General features: G+C 44.8%; 2 protein-coding genes across 6 annotated transcripts in view; both read right to left on the bottom strand.

The window, feature by feature from the left end:
- ADGRE3 (adhesion G protein-coupled receptor E3) overlaps positions 1-15,044 on the bottom strand; it is a 60,989-nt gene that overhangs the window by 11,252 nt on the left and 34,693 nt on the right. For 4 of the 5 annotated variants that reach the window (XM_033200803.1, XM_033200804.1, XM_033200807.1 and 1 more), the window contains 5 exons: positions 14,154-14,321; positions 11,112-11,309; positions 7,235-7,470; positions 1,626-1,692; positions 1,311-1,402 (listed from right to left, as the gene is read on the bottom strand). In XM_033200803.1, coding sequence (XP_033056694.1) covers positions 1,311-1,402; positions 1,626-1,692; positions 7,235-7,470; positions 11,112-11,309; positions 14,154-14,321 — 761 coding nt within the window. The remainder of the gene's footprint in view (positions 1-1,310; positions 1,403-1,625; positions 1,693-7,234; positions 7,471-11,111; positions 11,310-14,153; positions 14,322-15,044) is intronic. The other variant, XM_033200805.1, reaches the window with a different exon arrangement.
- LOC117076869 (chromobox protein homolog 3) lies at positions 2,322-3,250 on the bottom strand. The gene has a single exon (XM_033200808.1). It carries the CDS (start codon positions 3,125-3,127, stop codon positions 2,576-2,578), a length of 552 nt encoding a protein of 183 aa, XP_033056699.1. The 5' UTR covers positions 3,128-3,250; the 3' UTR covers positions 2,322-2,575.

Genomic DNA, 15,044 nt, shown 5'->3' with positions numbered 1-15,044 from the left:
CTCTCTCTTACTCTCATCATTTATAGACAGGGGTCATATAATTTTTTGTTTTTGAGATGGAGTCTCGCTCCGTTGCCCAGGCTGGAGTGCAGTGGTGTGATCTCAGCTCACTGCAACCTCCGCCTCCTGGGTTCAGGCGATTCTCCAGCCTCAGCCTCCCAAGTAGCTGGGATTACAGGCGCCCTCCACCACACCTGGCTAATTTTTTGTATTTTCAGTATAGACAGGGCTTCACTGTGTTAGCCAGGATGGTCTCTGTTCCTGACCTCGTGTGTGATCTGCCCACCTCAGCCTCCCAAAGTGCTGAGATTGCAGGCGTGAGCCACCGCGCCGGGCCAAACTTGTCTTATTTTTATGATTAAAATGAAAACAACAACAAATTACATGCTCAAATTAAAATGGATGCTGCAACATAAAAATACTCATACCTTAAGATATTTTGAAATATTATACAAAATGTATTTTAATCTAGATTCTTATTGAACCTATTACACACAATTGGAGATAAACATTTAAATTGGTATGTGTACAGACAGTTTAATATGTAATTTAAGCACGTGATTTAATATAGCTAGATTGATCTCTATTGACTGGAGTGGATATAGCTTTGTGACATTATCAGATTAATTTTTAGGGTTTCTATATGGTTTAAGCTTTTTAGTAACTGTTGGATTAGCAAATCTGAGTTGGTTGCTTTTGACTAAAAACATACTCCTGTGTGCATTTTGTGTAGTGTGGCGGAAATGAATGTTTTCCTCCCTTTTCATCTTCCTTTTAGTGTTAGATCTCTTCCCTATTGAGTTTTAAAACAAGACACATGGTCACTTGGTAAGAGACTACATTTCTCGCCTCCCTTGCAGCTGGGTGTTATCATGTGACCAAGATCAACCAATGAGATATGAGCAAATGTGGCAAGTGCAACTCCTATATGACCTCCTTCCTATGGATGGGATATTGACGAGGGCAACAGCCTTCTAGAGGATGGTGGAGCAACAAAGTAGAAAGAACCTGAGACCCTGGAACACTGTGTGGAGCAGAGCTTCTTTATTAGCCCTGAACTGCTCACTTCTGGGTCGCAACATGAGAGTGAAATGAAGTTCTATTTTATTCTTTTTTTTTTGGACATCTTTTTCTCACAGCAGCTTGGCTTGTATTCCAGCTAATATAGGTTCTCATTAATTGTGATGGTGGAAGATTACAGTGGTCTTGCTAGTCCTGGGAGCATGGCTGTTGAGTGTACGTGTGTATGGATATGTAGGAGGGATTGGCAGAAGCAAAGGGAGTAGGAAGTACCATTTGTCACATCCTACCTTGTGTTCTGGATGGTTGACACTTCACTATTGAGGGAGGAAAGTTTTCTTTTCAAAATCCAAAAGACCAAGATAAAAAATACTAAATTCACCTGCAGGACCGACACAAACAAGGCAGAATGCAAGTTAAAATAACGTATGGTTTACACTTTAAATTGCACACAGGAGTCCAACCTCCCTGTACATGGGATTGAATTGGTAGCAGGTGGAAAATCGATCCAGCCAACAGTGGAAATGCAAGCCCCTTGTACCATCTTGTACCCAGCACTTCTCTTGGTTGTTCTTAGTTTGGGAAAATCAAAGGCACATACTCACAGAGAAAATGGCACAGACTGGGCCAAGGAAACCCCAGATGAATCCCTGGTCCAGGTGGAGCCAGCATCTAGGAACAATGCGAAAAGAGATACAAAGAGAGATCGGAGAAAGCACATGAGATCAACATAAAGTGACTCTTTTCCTACCAGAGAATTGTTTCCAGTTTCTCTTGAAAGTCAGCAGATGACAATCAGCAATTTTTTTTTTTTGAGACAGGGTCTTGCTCTGTTGCCCAGGTTGGAGTGCAGTGGTGCAATCTCTGCTCACTGCAACCTCTGCCTCCTGGATTCAAGTGATTCTCCTGCCTTAGTCTCCTGACTAGCTGGGATTACAGATGTGCACCACCACACTGGCTAATGTTTGCATTTTTCGTGGAGATGTGGTTTCGCCATGTTGGCCAGGCTGGTCTTGAACTCCAGATCTCATGTGATTTGCTCCCCTTGGCCTCCCAAAGTGCTGGGATTACAGGCGTGAGCCACCACGCCCGGCTAACAATCAGCTTTGATTACACATTTTGATTGCAGCTTTGATCCACACATCACATGTGACAGCCACTTTCACTTTTTACTTATATATTTCAAAAACTATGAAAAAATTTAACAAACTTATTTTTATGATTAAAATGAAAACAACAACAATTATGTGCTCAAATTAAAATTGATGCTGCAACATAAAAAGTACTCATAGCTCAAGGTATTTTTTTTTTTTTTTTTTTTTTTTTTTTCTGATAAAGGAAGCAACTACAGAAAGCTTTTATTTATTTGTTCAAAGTAACCAGTGCTATGGATGCAAAAAACCCCCCAACAACTCTTCCAACGCTACTTTCAAAACAAACATATCAAACTTGATTTTCATTAGGATGTAGTTATTTTGTTACACTAGTAAATCAAAATCCAAGACCCAAATTTTATATATATATATAAATATATATAAAAAAACAATGTGAACAATTATTGAGCTTCATCTTCTGGACAAGAATGCCAAGTTAGTCTCTCTTCATAAAAAGCAATTACAATTTGAGGACACTTCATATTTGCCTCTTTTGCCAGCACCAAGTCTGCCTCATCTGAATCTTTCCATTTCATAAGAAACATCAATTCTCCACTGCTGTCTGTGGCACCAATGATTCTTTCAGGATCAAGACCTCTGGCAAATCCTCTTGGTTTGTCAGCAGCATCTCTTTTCTTCTTTGATTTGCTGTCATCAGATTCACTGTCAGATAAAGATTTTCTTTTTGTACCATCTTTTTCTTTGCCAGCTTTCTGAGAGTTAAGAAATGCTTCAATCAACTCTGGACAATCTAAATTTTCTTCAGGTTCCCAAGTATTGTCAGCATCTGTAAATCCCTTCCACTTCAGGAAATACTCCACTTTCCCATTCACTACACGTCGATCTAGTACTTTTTCCACCACAAATTCTTCAGGCTCTGCCTCTTCAACTTTTTTACTCTTTCCATTCTGTTTTTTTCCCATTTTTTGCAATGTAGTTTTATTGGAGGCCATTTTTTATTGCAGACTTGAAGAACTATTATTCACCGCCTCTGAGCTGCTCCGGGTCGCGGGTCTGCACCGTCTCCGGCCCTGCGCGCCTACAGCTCTAGCCACATCCGAGAGCTCAAGGTATTTTGAAGTAGAATTATACAAAATATATTTTCATTTAGATCCTTATTGAACCTATTACACACAATTGGAGATATACATTTAAATTGGTATGAGTACAGAGTTTAATTTGGAATTTAAGTATGTGATTTAATATAGCTAGATTGATCTCTATTGGCTGGGGTGGACACAGCTTTGTGACATTACCAGATTCTTAGGGTTTTTATAGAATTTAAGCTTTTCAGTAACTGTGGTGTGATTCTAGGATAATAGGCACCAAACAGCTAGGAGGAACATCGTCCTGTTAAGCATTTTAGGAACACAGTCCTGTTGAATTTTCACACCAGCACTGTGAGGTTGGAACAATGGGGACAACTATTATTCTCATCTCGCTAATGAGGGGACTGAGACTTGAGAGCTCAAATCACAGGAAAAATAAAGTTAGTACTGGCCAGGCGCTGTGGTTCACGCCCCTAATCTCTGCACTTCGAGAGGCGGAGGCGGGCGGATCATGAGATCATGAGATCCGACCATCCTGGCTAACAGTGAAACCCTGTCTCTAATAACTATACAAAAAATTAGCTGGGTGTGGTGGCAGGCACCTATAGTCCCAGCTACTCAGGAGGCTGAGGCAGGAGAAAGGCATGAACCCGGGAGGCGGAGCTTGCAGTGAGCTGAGATCCCGCCACTGCACTCCAGCCTGGATGACAGAGCCAGGGTCCGTTGCAAAAAAAAAAAAAAAAAAAAAAGTTGGGACCTAACTCTTGTGATCCAAGAGACTGAAATAGACACTTCTATATCCACTAAGATGGACCCTAAGGTTAAGGAAACCAAGTTACCTGTGGGTTGAGGGTTCAGGGCCTGGCTGGTGAAGCAACTCTCTAAATTCCTCTGCCTACAAGAAAATGCACACTTGCTAAACTCCAGAGCAATGGGCGCCATCAGTCCCCTCCTACCTCTTTTTTTTTTTTTTGGACCTTTTTTTTTTTTTTTTATTCTTTAAGTTCTAGGGTCCATGTGCACAATGTGCAGGTTTGTTACATATGTATCCATGTGCCATGTTGGTGTGCTGCACCCATTAACTCGTCCTTTACATTAAGTATATCTCCTAATGATATTCTGAATTGAACAATGAGAACACTCGGACACAGGAAGGGGTAAGTCCCCTTCTACCTCTGATATACGATCCAGACCACATAACTGACTGGAAAGGCAACCAGTCAAAGCAGTTGTGGATCTTAAGTCAGTTTCAGTTAGTTTATAGAGGATGTGCACAAACTGTCTTTGTGTCCTATGGTTCAACTTTTGGTGTAGAGCCACATTCCTCCTCATTATTTATTTCATTTTATTTATATATTTTTTAGAGTTGGATCTTGCTCTGTCACTCAGGCTGTGGCGCAGTTGCTCTATCACAGCTTACTGCAACCTTGAACTCCTGTGTGCAAGGGATCCTCCTGCCCCAGCTTCCTAAGTAGCTGGGACTATAGGCATGCATCACCATGTCCAGCTAATTAAAACAATTTTTTTTTTTTTTTTTGGTAGAGATGGGGTTTTGCTATGTTGCCCAGGCTGGTTTTGAACTCCTGGGCTCAAGCAATCCTTCCTCCTTGACTTCCCAAAGTGCTGGGGTTACAGGTGTGAATCACCATGCCTGATCTTCCGTCTTTTTTTTTTTGAGATGGAGTTTCGCTCTTGTTGCCCAGGCTGGAGTGCAATGGCATGATCTCAGCTCACCGCAACTTCTACCTCCCAGGTTCAAGTGATTCTCCTCCCTCAGCCACCCAAGTAGCTGAGATTGCAGACACACACCACCATGCCCGGCTAATTTTTTGTCTTTTTAGTAGAGACGGGGTTTCACTGTGTTGGCCAGGCTGGTCTCCAACTCCTGACCTCAGGTCATCCACCCGCCTCAGCCTCTCAAAGTGCTGGGATTGCAGGCTTGAGCCACTGCGCCCGGCTTTTCCATCTTATTTTAATGCTAAAATCCTGCCCCAAAGTGAATGTGGGATGTATGTTATATATATATGTTTATCCATTGTGCATGCACTCTGCTCTCATCTTAAATTGGTACAGCTTTTCCAAACCTCCTGAATGTTTATGACTCTGTTGTGTAATACAGATCTAGTGAGGCATAAAACCTGACTTGTGCTTCCCCTTTTCAAAGAGGGAGCACCTGTGGCTCATGCTGGAGACTTTCTTTTTTTGGTTTGCAAACCAATACTGCCAATAAAGCTGTTTCTTTTCTTTTCCCTCCCTCCCTCCCTCCCTCCCTCTCTCTCTCTTTCTTTCTTTTCTTTCTTTCTTTCTTCTTCTTTCTTTCTTTCCTTCTTTCCTTCTTTCCTTCCTTCCTTCTTTCCTTCCTTCCTTCCTTCCTTCCTTCCTTCCTTGCTTCCTTCTCTTCTTTCTATTATTTATTCATCTTGACGGTCTTTTGAACAACACCCAAAACCCTCTCCTTCTGAAGCCATCCCTATAAACTTTATAAAAAATAATCAGAGAAGAAGAAAGGGGGAGAAATGAAAACAAGCCGAGCTTGCAGTACATCCAGGATTCACCACTAGGTCAGCTTGCTCTCTGACCTGCTTCCTCCTAGCTGTTTGGTGCCTGCTATCCTAGAATCACACAGATCCTAGATAACAGTTTCCCTTTACTGCTCTATAGGTAAAAACTTAAACATGATAAAACATGAAGTTTCAGCCAGGTGCCGTGGCTCACGCCTGTAATCTCAGCATTTTGGGAGGCGGAAGTGGGTGGATCTCCTGAGGTCAGGAGTTCCAGACCAGTCTGGTCAACATGGTGAAACCCCATGTCTACTAAAAGTACAAAAATTAGCCGGGCGTGGTTGTGGGCACCTGTAATCCCAGCTACTGGGGAGGCTGACGCAGGAGAATCGCTTGAACCCAGAAGGTGGAAGTTGCAGTCAGCCAAGACCATGCCATTGCACTCCTGCCTGGGCAACAAGAGCGAAACTCTGTCTCAAAAAAAACCAAACCAAAACAAAACAAAAACCATTAGCTTTCCCCTTGAGATATTCTTTCAGGTCCTGTGTACCAGTGAAGCTACTGGCTTCAGCTGCTCTGAAGGACCACAGGAGGAGCTGAGTCATCAAAGAAGGCAGTTTCCATCTCCTGATGATTTCATCTGCTGTACCCTGAACAATAAATGACCCACACTTTCCAGCCTCCACATCCTCCATGATCCCTTTAAAAGCCCCAGTCCAGAACTCCTTGAGGAGATTGATTTGAGAATCTTCTCCCATTTCCTCGCTTGGCGCCCTGAGATTATTAAACTCTCTCTCTCTTTTTTTTTTTTTGAGATAAGGTCTTGATCTGTCACTCAGGCTGGAGTGTAGTGGCCTGAGCATAGCTCACCGCAGCCTTGAACTCCTGGGCTCAGGCAATCCTTCCATCTCAGCTTCTTGGGTAGCTGGGACTACAGGTGTGTACCACCATGCCTGGCTTTTTTTAAAAAAAATTTTTAGTAGACACAAGGTCTTGCTATGTTGCCCAGGCTGGTCTTGAACTCGTGAACTCAAGAGATCCTCCTGCCTGGGCCTCCTGAAGTGCTGGGATTACATGTGTGAGCCACTGTGCTCAGTTAATTTTTAATTTTTTTTGTAGACATGAGGGTCTGCTATATTGCCCAGGCTGGTCTTGAACTCCTGGCCTCAAGTGATTCTCTCACCTTGGCCTCCCAAAGTGTTGGGATTACAGGTGTGAGCCACTACACCTGGCCTCATTAAGCTCTTTCTCTGCTGCAGACTTTGCTGTCTTGGTGGATTGGTATGTTACTGTGCAGTGGGCATATGAACCTGTTGGTTGTATAAGACTTCTAGAACCTTGCAAACTCTTACCACCATCTCACCCTGCCTTGCTAGGAAAGAGGTTAGAGCTGTTATAAAGGGGAACATAGAGTGCATTGGTTACGTATAGTCCCACCATCATCATGAATGCTGCCCTCCAAAGCTTTCTTAGGAAACTGTCCATGACACAGGGTGGGATTCAAGCTCACCGATTAGCGGTTCCATAAAAGTGAGGCCTGGAGGCTGCAGAAATGGCCACAATCACAGCGGGAACTCCATAGCCCACTGGGAACATGATCCACTTCATGAGTCTGTTGATGCTTGAGTAGTTGACCACCGTCAGGTTCCGTGCAGTGAGGAAGAGGTGCAGGCCCTCCAGCAGCATCCAGGTGAAGGCGGCCAGGTAGAGATAATGCAAGGCACCGGCGATGATGGCGCACAGCACCTCAGGGAGGAGAAAGGAATGCCTGAAGGGGTTGTCAGGGTGGAGTATGGCCCTAGGACCTCTCCTTGACATTGGCTTTGGGTTCAGAGCACCTGACATCAGACCAAGGGCATTAAAAGTAAAGGGGAACTGGACGCAGTGGCTCATGTCTGTAATCTCAGCACTTTGGGAGGCTGAAGTGGGAGGACTGCTTGAGCCCAGGAGTTTGAGACCAGCCTGGGAAACTTAGTGAGACCCCATCTCAATTATATTTAAAAAAATAAAGATAGTTGATAGTCAAGGCTAGCATTGGCCATCTGGGCACCAACCCCTTCAACCTGCCCTTGGGACTGAAAGTGGTGCCACCTCCACCTATGCCACTTTGCAACAGATCACCAGAATGTATCCCTCCTTTTTAACTAAGACTTTGTATACTTTGAGCAATGTCTCCTTTCCTCATCCACTTCCCCACTCAACCTCTGGGAACCTCCTTTCTACTCTCTACTCCTACTGTACTGCCTGGTGACTATAGTTAATAATAATATATTATGAATTTCAAAGTTGCTAAAAGAGTGGATTTTGTTTTATTTTATTTCTTTCAGACAGGATCTCACTTTGTCACCCAGGTGGAGTGCAGTGGCACAATCATAGCTCACTGCAGCCTTGACCTCTCAGGCTCAAGTGATCCTCCCACCTCAGCCTCCCGAGTAACTGGGACTACAAGTGTGTACCACCAACTTGCTAAGTTTTGCAGAGACGGGGTCTCACTATATTGCCCAGGCCAGTCTCCAACTCCTGGGCTGAAGTGATCCTCCTGCCTCAGCCTCCTAAAGTGCTGGGATTACAAGCATGAGCCTCCACCCACAGTCCAAAAAGAGTGAATTTTCAATGTTTTCATCACAAAGAAATGGTAAGTATGGAAGTGATAGATATGTTCATTATCCTGGTTTGATCATTTCATAAGGTGTACGTCTATGAAAACTTCACATTGTGCCCCATAATTTTATACAATTATTATTTTTCAATTAAAAATAAAATTGAGGGAAAAAGTTTCACTTTAGTATAAGAGATTGTGATTGATTCTTTTTTTTTTTGAGACAGAGTCTTGCTCTGTCACCCAGGCTGTAGTACAGTGGTTGCAATCAAAGCTCACTGCAGCCTCGAACTTCTGGGTTCAAGTATTCCTCCTGCGTCAGCCTCCCAAGCAGCTGGGACTACAGATGTGCACTACTATGCCCAGCTAATTTTGTTATTTTTTTTGTTTTTTGTAGAGATAAGGTCTCACTATATTGCCCAGGATGGCCTCGAACCCCTGGCCTCAAGTGATCTTTCCACCATTGCCTCCCAGTGTGCTGGGATTACAGATGTGAGTCACTGTGTCTGGCCCAAGGGATTATTTGAAACTGAAGGCAGTTGAGAAGAAGCAGAGACAAAAAAAGCTCTCTGCCCTCCCCCTATTTGCCTAAAAGCAAGACATACCTTTATGTACTTGTCTTTTTTTGGGGGGGGGGGGTGAGAACACTTAAAATCTACTTTGTTAGCAATTTTTCTTTTTCTTCTTTTTTTTTTTTGAGACAGAGTCTCGCTCTGCCGCCCAGGCTGGAGTATAGTGGCCAGATCTCAGCTCACTGCAAGTTCCGCCTCCTGGGTTCACGCCATTCTCCTGCCTCAGCCTCCCGAGTAGCTGGGACTACAGGCGCCCGCCACCTCGCCCGGCTAGTTTTTTGTATTTTTTTAGTAGAGACGGGGTTTCACCGTATTAGCCAGGATGGTCTCGATCTCCTGACCTCGTGATCCGCCCGTCTCGGCCTCCCAAAGTGCTGGGATTACAGGCTTGAGCCACCGCGCCCGGCCGCAATTTTTCAATATACAATATGTTGTTCTTGACTATGGTCATCATGCTGTACAACAGCTCTCTTGAATTTATTCTTCCTGTCTAGTTGAAATTTGGTATCCTTTGACCAGTGTCTCCCTAAACCCCTTCCCTGCTGCCCTAGTCTCTGCTAACAACTATTTCTGCTCTTTGCTTTTGTGAGTTTGGCTATTTTAGATTCCACACGTAAGTGAGATCATGCACTATTTGTCTTTCTGTACCTTGCTTATTTCACCCAGCATAACACTCTCCAGGTTCATCCATGTTATCACAAATGGCAGGATTTCCTTCTTTTTCTGAAGACTGAGTAGTACACCAGGACATTAATTTACAAAGGTATTCCTCCTACCTATTCTCTTCTTTTTACCCTCCTACCCTTGCTATGGGGAGGACGAAAGTTGATCACCAAGACAACTTATTTATTTATTTATTTAAGATGGAGTTTTGCTCTTGTTGCCCAGGTTGGAGTGCAATGGCACAATCTTGGCTCACTGCAGCCTCTGCTTCTTGGGTTCAAGCAATTCTCCTGCCTCAGCCTCCCAAGTAGCTGGGATTACAGGTGCTCACCACCATGTTCAGCTAATATTTTGTATTCACCTAGTTTCACCAAGTTGACCAGGCTAGCCTTGAACTCCTGACCTTAGCTGATCTGCCCACCTCGGCCTCCCAAAGTGCTGGGATTACAGACGTGAGCCACTGTGCCCAGCCACCAAGACAACTTTAGATCCTCATTGGTCTGGAGCCAACGCTGGAGGAATCTACGAAACCAATGATATGGTTTGGCTCTGTGTCCCCACCCAAATCTCATCTTGAATTGTACTCCCATAATCCCCACGTGTTGTGGGAGGGACCCGGTGGGAGATAATTTGAATCACCGGGGCAGTTTCCCCCATACTGTTCTCGCGGTAGGGAATAAGTCTCACGAGATCTGATGGTTTTATCAGGGGTTTCCGCTTTTGGATCGTCCTCATTTTTTTCTCTTGCTGCCACCATTTAAAAAGTGCCTTTTGCTTGGGAGGCCGAGGCGGGCAGATCACGAGGTCAGGGATCGAGATCATCTCGGCTAATACGGTGAAACTCCGTCTCTACTAAAAAAATACAAAAAATTAGCCGGGCATGCTGGCGGGCGCCTCTAGTCCCAGCTACTTGGGAGACTGAGGCAGGAGAATGGCGTGAACCCAGGAGGTGGAGCTTGCAGTGAGCCGAGATGGCGCCACTGCACTCCAGCCTGGGCGACAGAGCGAGCCTCCGTCTAAAAAAAAAAAAGTGCCTTTTGCCTCCCGCCATGATTCTGAGGCCTCCTCTGCCATGTGGAACGGTAAGCCCATTTAAACCTCTTTTTCTTCCCAGTCTCGGGTGTGTCTTTATCAGCAGCCTGAAAATGGACTAATACAATCAGTGATACTAATTATCTATCACTCATTTCTCAGATATTTGCCTTCCCATACTTTGCTGCCCCTAAAGACCAAAGATCTTTTTCCCTTCTCCAAAAATTTATCATTCTTTGTCAAAAATGCTGTTGTTCTAAACTACCTCTTTGAGAATGCCTCATTCCCTAAGTATCTCCCGTGTATATATGAAATATACATGTTAATAAACTTCTGTTTACTTTTTCTCTTACCTGTCTTTTGTTATACGGGTCCCAGCTACCAGAATGGTAGCGGGAAAATTATATTTTTCTCCTCTACAGACCCAAAGACATTTTATTAAGGAATCCAGCGCAGGCTTGCTCCATGAGCTCAGTGTCCCTTGGGGCAGGGCAGGGCATCCTCTGAGACACTGTCAGTACCTTGGATTCAGTTTGGTCAATCCCCACCAGGAAGAGGAGGTGGGCCAGGAAGAGGCAGATGGAGAGCTGCAGATGCAGTGAGGTGCTGGTGTTCTGGATGGCTTTACACAGGAGGAAGGTGAGGGCCGCCAGGAGGAGGCACAGCAGAGACAGGCTCAGCCCCACATAGGTGATGATAGTCAGCACAGAATCCTCCTCCTGGGACCGAGAAAAAGAGTTCACAGTTATGCTTTCCTGCGCTGGGATTATAGCTCCCTCCTTGAACTGGGGCATCCTAGACACAGGCACCAAGCCCGGTAGTAGTGTGTGGCCGTTAGACTTCTGATGTAGATTGCTAATGTAGACTGCTAATATAGACTACTAATATAGATTGCTAATGTAGATTGTTAACGAGATTGTTAACGTAGACTGCCAATGTAGATTGTTAACATAGACTGCCAATGTGGATTGTTAACGTAGACTGCCAGTGTAGATTGTTCATGTAGACTGCTAATGTAGATTGCTAGACCGTCTTTTTTGTTTTCAGCTTTATTGAGGTGTATACTTAATGTACCAAAAATTGCACATATTAAATGTATACATTTTGATGAGTTTGGACATATGCATAGGTAGGGCGGCAGAATATGTCACCATCCCCTCAAAAAAAAGTAGAATGGTAGTTACCAGAGGCTGAGGAGAGGAGAGAGAGAGAACAGCGAGCTGTTTAAGGAGTGGAGTTTCAGTGTTGCAAGATGAAAGAGTTCTGGAGATGGATGGTGGTTGATGATTGCACAATATAAATGTACTTTACTGAACTGCATCTACATTGAAAAATGGCTAAGATGGTCAATTTTGTGTTCTGTGTATTTTGCCACAATCTTTACAAAGTGTTTTTTGGGCCATGGTATCTCACACCTGTAATCCCAATGGCTTTGGGAAGCTGAGGTGGGAGGATTGCTGGAGGCCAGGAGTTCAAGACTGGCTTGAGCAACAAGTGAGACTCCGTATCTAAAAAAAAATAAGCATTTTTGTATGCAGAGGGCTTGTGCTATGCAGTACCAGTTTGATCACAGAGCTCATACTAATGATGGGATTTTAAAAAGTTTTTTAAGTTCAGAGATACATAGGCAGGTTTTTTACACAGATAAACCGCTGTTGCGGGGGTTTGTTGTACAGATTATTTTGTCACCCAGGTATTAAGCCTGGTACCCATTAATTGTTTTTACTGGTCCTCTCCTTCCTCCCACCCCCCACCCTCCGATAGGCTCCAGTGTCCGTTGCTCCCCTCTTTGTGTCCATATATTCTCCTCATTTAGCTCCCACTTATAAGTGAGAATGCGAGTCTTTGGTTTTCTGTTCCTGCGCTCGTTCACTAAGGATAATGGCCTCTGTCTCCATCCATGTCCCTGCAAAGGACATGAGCTCATTCTTTTTTATGGCTGCATAGTATTCCATGGTCTATATGTACCATATTTTCTTTATCCAATCTACCATTGATGGCCATTTAGGTTGATTCTGTGTCTCTGCTATTGTGAATAGTGCTGCAGTGAACATACATGTGCATGTGTCTTTATGATAAAATGATTTATATTCCTTTGGGTATATACCCAGTAATAGGATTGCTGGGTTGAATGGTAGTTCTATTTTCAGCTCTTTGAGAAATTGCCACGCTGCTTTCCACAATGGTTGAACTAATTTGCAATCCCACCAACAGTGTGTGTTCCTTTTTTTCTGCCACCTCACCAGCAACTGTTATTTTTTCACTTTTTAATAGTAGTCATTCATGATGTGATTTACAGTAATCATGTTTTTTTTGAGACAGAGTCTTGCTCTTTCACCAGGCTGCAGTGCAGTGGCACGATCTCGGCTCACTGCAACCTCTGCCTCCCAGGTTTAAGCAATTCTCCTGCCTCAGCCTCCCGAGTAGCTGGGACTACAGGTGTGCACCACCACACGTGGCTAATTTTTGTGTTTTTAGTAAAGATGGAGTTTCACCATGTTGGCCAGGATGGTCTTGATCTCCTGACCTCGTGATCTGCCTGCCTCAGCCTCCTAAAGTTCTGGGATTACAAGGGTGAGCCACTGTGCCTGGCCCAGTCATCATGTTTTAGCCCTGGAGTCCTACAGTCAGAGCAACTGAGGTCAGCCATGTAGACACTGCGTACCTGTGTGAATGATCGCCCAATACATACCCTGAACGCTAAGGCTCAGATGAGCTTCCTGGCTGACAACACTTCACATGCGTTGTCATAAGTCATTGCTGGGAGAATTAACTGCATCTGTGTGACTTTCCTGGGAGAGGACACTGGAAGCTTGCACCAGGTTTCTCCTGGACTTCTTATCTTGTGTCTTTTCCATATGTTGATTTTTTTTTTTTTTGAGACGGAGTCTTGCCCTATCACCTAGGCTGGAGTGCAATGGCATCATCTCAGCTCTCTGCAACCTCTGCCTCCCAGGTTCAAGCTATGCTCTTGTCTCAGCCTCCCGAGTAGCTGGGATTACAGACATGTACCACCATGTTCAGTTAATTTTTGTATTTTTAGCAGAGATGGGTTTTTGCCATGTTGGCCAGGCTGGTCTCAAACTCTTCTTTTTTTTTTTTTTTGAGATGGAATCTCACTCTGTCGCCCAGGCTGGAGTGCAGTGGCATGATCTTGGCTCACTGCAAGCTCTGCCTCCCAGTTCACACCATTTTCCTGCCTCGGCCTCCCGAGTAGCTGGGACTACAGGCTCCCGCCACCACGCCCGGCTAATTTTTTTGTATTTTTAGTAGAGACTAAAATAGTATTTTTAGTGTTAGCCGGGATGGTCTCGAGCTCCTGACCTTGTGATCCGCCTGCCTCGGCCTCCCAAAGTGTTGGGATTACAGGCATGAGCCACCGCGCCCGGCCTCAAACTCTTGATCTCAGGTGATCTGCCCATCTTGGCCTCCCAAAGTGCTGGGGTTAAAGGCATGAGCCACCATGCTTGGCCTTTTTTCAGTTTTTTAAAAAATAGCACTTGTTACCATTTAGTAGGGGCTCAGAAAGTATTTGCTGGAAGAATAAAACATTTACATCATACCTGGCTGGTGAGGGCCATCAGGACAGCGAAGCTGGACAGGTGACTGCAATTACACATGGTGTGACTCTTGTTCACGTGTATCAGGAAACAGCCATCCCTGGACCACAGGCCTCCCTGCTTTGTGGTCTCCCAGTAGACACAGAAGACCTTTTTGATACTGTGGTTCGTCTGAAAATAGAAAGGGCTCATTGTCTTTGTCTTTTTTTTTTTTTGATACGAAATCTCACTTCGTTACCCAGGCTGGAGTGCAGTGACTCAGTCTTGGCTCACTGCAACCTCCGCCTCCTGGGTTCCAGGGATTCTCCTGCCTCAGCCTCCCGAGTAGCTGGGGTTGCAGACGTGCACCACCACACCGGGCTAATTTTTGTATTTTTCGTAGAGAACAGGGTCAACTATGTTGCCCAGGCTGGTCTTGAACTCCTGGATTCAAGCAATCTGCCTTCCTTTGCCTCCCAAAGTGCTGGGATCATACAGGCATAAGCCACCGCATGCAGCCAGCTCATTGTCTTTCTCCTCAGGAGGGACAATTCTCAGTGTTGGCCTATGCCAGGGTGCCACCTGCTAAGGCACCTATGCCAGGGTGCCACCTGCTAAGGCATCTGTGTGAAGTGTGACTCAGGTGATTTCTGTTTTGTTTGTTCGTTTTTGAGTCAGGGTCTCATTCCGTCGCCCAGGCTGAAGTGCTGTGGTGCAATCACAGCTCACTGCCGCCTTGACCTCCCTGGCTCAAATGATCCTCCCATCTCAGCCTCCACAGTAGCTGGAACTACAAGTGTGCACCACCACGCCCAGCTAACTCTTGTGTTTTTAGTAGAGATGGGGTTTCAACATGTTGCCCAGGCTGGTTTTGAACTCCTGGCCTCAAGCAATCCTCCTGCCTTGGCCTCCCAA

Source organism: Trachypithecus francoisi, unplaced genomic scaffold (genome assembly GCF_009764315.1).
Source record: "Trachypithecus francoisi isolate TF-2019V2 unplaced genomic scaffold, Tfra_2.0 Lachesis_group5, whole genome shotgun sequence".
Taxonomy (NCBI): Eukaryota; Metazoa; Chordata; class Mammalia; order Primates; family Cercopithecidae; genus Trachypithecus; species Trachypithecus francoisi.
Note: the sequence above shows the minus strand (reverse complement) of the source record. Positions and strands in the feature narration are given on the sequence as shown.

Excerpts from the sequence above, each read along its gene's own strand:
- LOC117076869 (XM_033200808.1), bottom strand. The coding sequence starts at position 3,127 with ATGGCCTCCAATAAAACTACATTGCAAAAAATGGGAAAAAAACAGAAT.